The following is a 5134-nucleotide window of genomic DNA, read 5'->3' as shown; positions in this document are numbered from 1 at the left end:
CGGCCGCCTGCACCACCGTGGAGATGCACGAGCCACCACTGCTCATCGACACGCGGCGCTTGAGCAGGGCCAGTAAGTCGAGCAGCTGCAGAGCCAGGTCAGACGACTTGGCCGTGTAGTGCGGCCGCCTCTGCTCAGAGAAGAGGCGGTGGAAGGTGGGGTGGGCAGGGCAGCTGCCGGGGAGGCCAGGCCTGGCCTGGGTGGGAAGGCCTGGCCATCAATCTTTGACGCTTGCTGTTTTTGCACTCTGTGAGTTGTAGTGGGGAAGAATATCAACATTTTCTAATAGGTCAGGGGTGGCTGAAATGCAGCCCGTGGGCCAGGGGACAAATCCTGCTTCCCTTCAGATGCATGGAAGATCTCCCAAGGGCAGCCGGAGGGGAGGCCTGCACAAGTAACAGGCGGTGATGGCAGCTGGTCACCAGGCTGGCTTTCCTCTGAGAAAAATGCTAGTATCCCTAGTGCCCATGTGCCTGGCTGTCATCTCCCTCTTGCCCTTGCCTTCCCTTCCACCCTTTTTCACATAAGCTGTACGTGAGCAGATGCAAGGACTTATTTTCTTCCTCTTGAATCATATAGAGCCCTGTGGCAAACGTCAGGGTGACATATTGCCAGTTGGCACCTGTCATCTCTATGGACCAACTTGCCATATTAAAGGTAACTCGGTCTCTTCCGCATAACGTGACTTACTGAAGCCTTTGTGCTCATGACAGAGCACCAATGTGGTCCTCAGCCGGGCAAAGTTTAGGTAACCCCTGTAATAGATTTTTGAGGTTCATCTTTCTATAATTTTTTTCTTTTACTCTTGACCTGTTAGGAAGTGTTTGGTTTGACCTTCTATCCAGTGTTTGCCAGCCATGATCACACCATGTTTTTAAGCCCACATGTTTGAGCATGTTTGGTTATGATTTTTAGATGACTTCTGAAGTTGCTTAGAGGAGGACAGGATTTTAAACCACACCTCAGAAATTATTACACAGAACAATTTATCTTCAGAAAGCAAGGATTATGATTTCAATACATTGTGGCCCCATATGTTGCCCATGGACAAACAATAGGATAAAGTACAGCTCTGCATTTTAGACTATTAGATATCGGCTTAAGTTTGTTGGAAAAACGCTTTTTAGAAGTAAACTTGAGTGCATATTTTTAAGTATTTGAACATTTTGAGAATAATTTTGATCTGTAGGTTTAAAGTTACTTGACTGTGTACTTAATAATTTTTGTTTGGTCTTCTATCTTACAAGAAAATGGAAGCGGAGAGAAACTTACTAATGGTAAAATTCCCAAAGCAACATTATTTACTTACGTGTTCTACCCATCCCTTTAACAACAATCTGTAGTGTCTTACAGGTCAGGGAAATCAGATTTAGACAACATTGTATTGCAGAAAAGGTGGCTAAACTATCTGGGCAACATGCTAGTGGCTGAAGGGTCTGTTCTGATCCCACTGAAGTCACTTGCAGAATTTCCATTCAATTTAACAAGGAGCACGATTTGGGAATGAATCTTGCCGGCCTTATTCAAGTAAAACTAACATTCACGTGGAGTTTTGGGAGCCAGAAGGAATGTAGGTTTGGGGCCTTAAAGACATTAAAATCCTGCTTTTGAAATTTGTGTGTTTCCCTTAAAAATGGGTGGAGGAAACTACTGGGTATTTGTTTCCAAGGTGCAGCTTTCCCTGCAACTGGCTCTGTCCTTTATTCCTTTGTAACAAGTACTCTCACAGACATTAGTCAGAATTTCAAATGCCTGATAAAGGCTCAGGAGAGTTTGTACAAAAGGAATGCAGGATTAGGCCCAACTTCTGTTCTAAGCAAAAGCCAAAAGAACTGAAGCTCTGAGTCAGTCCTATTGCTGCTATAATCAAAAGTACTGTAATTGGAGAAGAGAAGACACATTGGGGTAGCCCTTTGCATCTTGAAAGTATTTGGCCTGGCAGTGCAGTCCTTACTCAGGCAAAGCAGGGTCACCCTGTAGCAAGTAGTTACAATTGCCAGTTATCTCTGCTGTTAAATGTTTTCCTGAGAGCTTTTATTTTACTCACAGTTAAAATATATTCCCATCACTCGAGATTAAATATTTCTTTTTACTGCTTTCTGAGTAGACACAAAGAGTTTCTCATGATCAGAAGCACTGTTCTGCAGCCCTTGGGCATGTTGTCTCGTGACTTCCTTGACCTGCTTGTGGTGAACCAGGTGAGGAGAAGTCGTTCTGCTGCCACTAATCTTCAGGGCAGACACTGCATTAAATGTCAATGTGAAGTAGTAGAATGAACATATTTACTATTAGATGTTCAGCTTCAGGCACGCTCTCGTGAATTTTCTATGTTATAAGCCATAAAAACCCTTTCTGCAAGAAAGCTAAAAGCTAAATTCTGCTTTATCCATGCAACGATGTTTAACTTAAACCAAAGGTGAGAATGTTGCCTAGATGTAAACAAAGGCAGAGTTTAGCACTCAAAATTTTTAGAATTACTAGCATCTGTGGTTGCAGTTTTGTAAGTTTTTCTAAATGCCAAGTAATTATATTGCTGAAATAATGCAATATGCATCTCTGTATTTTAGCTCATCAAAATTCCTGGGCTGTGTGTTTTCCTTTCTTTTATGCTCTGAAGAATGAAGTCAAAGTCTCTCTGGAGTGTGTTTATATAAACCAGACCACCTGGAATATGTGCTTTTTTTATATCAACACCCGAGAGCAAAACTGACCTGTTGTTTGGTGGAGCTCTGAATCTTGCAGTCCTTACTTTACTACTATCTTCTCAGAGTGTGTCGTGCAGGATTGCATCCCTATTGTATATAAAAAATAGTAACAGAGATAGGTTTAACTTAAGATCAGCTGATACCTAGTCTGCCTTTTCAAGTTAATGTGTGTGGTTAGACCTGCAGAGAATTCAGGTGGTTTTGTGGAATATATGGTATTTTCAAGCAGATTAACTACTGGAAAGCTCAGGGGGAGAAATATAACTCTATTGCAACCCCTGTCACCCTTCATAAAAGAGAAATCTGACAGAGCAGCCTCTGCATCCAAGCAGTACTGGCCTGAGGAAGCAAAGCTACAACACACAGGCTGTGCTTTTAAAATCGGCTTAAGTTCCACCACGTAACTATACAGCGCCAAGCATCTCGGTTACCTGCCGTTTCATTGGGAGTCCAGTAATTGTTTCTTCAGTTAGGCCCAGGTAGCTGTTTTGGCCTTGATACTTAGAAGTTCTGTTAGTTGCCACATCACATTTGGAATCAAATTTGTTGAAAAAAAACCCTTACTGGTGTGGCTGATTTTGAGTACTTTAATCCTTACTTATGAATGATAGCTGAATTCAGCATGCTATGAGAAAAGCATATCTATGCAGACTTCCATAGTTCTGGAAAATATGTCCAAAAGGCAACTAACTAGCAGAACAGGGCCTGTTGGTAAAAATAAACTGGTGATTTCCAAATTGTTTACTCTTTTACATCAACCAATTCCAAAGAGGGAACTGGCAGCAAATGATACTTTGATTTAGCCTGGATGTATGGCTGTTCAAGCCACAGTCCTGAAAGATCTTACACACACACATCCCTAACATGAAACCAGTAAGTAAGTTATTGTAAAAGAGGAAGTCAGAGCATAATCATGCCTGATATAACAGCAAACTGAAAAAAAAGAAAAACCAAACCAAAAACACTTGGTTTTGCTCTTTGAGTAGAATAATTGTAGCAAAATTGTTCTCTCTCACTTAAAGTTAAAAAAATGCTAAGGTAAGCTATGGAAAAGAAAAGGAGAAAACTGAAAAAAGGTACTCTGACCAAGTTACCAGGTATATGATCTGCTACTGTTTTTGCAGTAAGTCAGCTCACTGGTACTAATTGACCCTGGTTGGAGCATAGGAGGTTGGGCTAGATGACTTCCAGAGGTCCCTTCCAACCACAATGATTATATGAAATACATTTTCTAAGTCACCGATTTCATTAGTACATTTTCATAACAGTTTTACAAAGATGTAATAAACATATATCTGCATTGCACATAAATAGTTTCTAGGCCATGGACACAGCTGATCTGTTTTATGTCACTGGGCTTTTTTAACTAGTGAAGCTCTCAGTTAATACAGAAGAAAATGAAGTCTAGACATTTTAACCCCCCTTGTTTCTTCCCTTAGTATTTTTATTAATTGAAGACAACCTGCTAGAACCTCCCCTTTATTAAAGTGGAATATTTTATCTATGAAAATTAGTCTCTTGGGTTTTTTTTTCATAGATAAGAAAGTGCTCCTTGAATTTATTGAACCGTGATGGCACTGAAAAACCATAGCTTCTTGAAAATAGGTAGCATGCTCTGAAAAAGCAGATGAACTGTGTCCTTTTCTGGTGTCTTTTAGAAGCCAGTTGTGTGCAAAGTGGTAGCTGGGATTGGTTTGGCTCAGTATATTTATCATTCATCAAGGCACTTAGAGCTTAATTAAATGTCTGACATTTTGCATCTTTTGAGATTATTTTCTGGTATGAGTAAGTGTAGGATCAGTAAAATAAGTAAGGCAAGCTTTAAAAAACAGATCAGTACTTAGGTCCTTTTTTGGCTAGTCATGGCACCACCTCCTCAGCTGCTACAGACTGTTGTATCCCACTGAGTTCACGTGGGTGACAACAGTCTGCAGAAGCAGAGCCCTGAGACCCCAGGTCTTTTTGTTTAATACAGACACTAACACTAACACCAACACCATGCATTTGAACAGGCTGGGTTTTTTTTAATTCCAAATATTTTTGTTTCATTTACTTTGATTTTTTCTTGTGAAAAGTGTGCTCTTGTAATTTTGATTTTCTGAAGTTCACATTCAGTTTTTGATTTCAGATTGTACATTTGGATGAAACCAACTGTTTTCTAAGTTTATACTTGTATAAGAAGTAAAAGAATGACTCTGCCAATATATTAAACCTAAGAGAGAAATGTCTCTCACAGAGGAACTCTTCAGACATAAGGCACTACCACTAAAGACAATTTAACCTGATCACTCACCTATAGTATCATTTTTCTCTGTATATTAAAAATATGGGAACTGGATATATAGGGAGCACACTATGGAAAAAGATACTTTTTGTCGTTAACTCAGATATTACCAAGTAAACCCAAGTTCCTTATTATTGATATGCCT

The 5134-nt window shown here is 40.1% G+C and overlaps 1 protein-coding gene across 1 annotated transcript in view; it reads left to right on the top strand.

The window, feature by feature from the left end:
- LOC103770700 (gap junction alpha-3 protein) overlaps positions 1–119 on the top strand; it is a 1737-nt gene extending 1618 nt beyond the window's left edge. The window contains exon 3 of the mRNA XM_008937974.1: positions 3–119. Within this exon, the coding sequence (XP_008936222.1) occupies positions 3–119 (117 nt within the window). The remainder of the gene's footprint in view (positions 1–2) is intronic.
- The last annotated feature ends 5015 nt before the right edge of the window (positions 120–5134 follow it).

The sequence above is a fragment of the Merops nubicus genome, unplaced genomic scaffold, assembly GCF_000691845.1.
Source record: "Merops nubicus isolate BGI_N331 unplaced genomic scaffold, ASM69184v1 scaffold25113, whole genome shotgun sequence".
In the NCBI taxonomy this organism is placed as follows: domain Eukaryota; kingdom Metazoa; phylum Chordata; class Aves; order Coraciiformes; family Meropidae; genus Merops; species Merops nubicus.
This window is presented reverse-complemented; position numbering and strand designations above follow the sequence as displayed.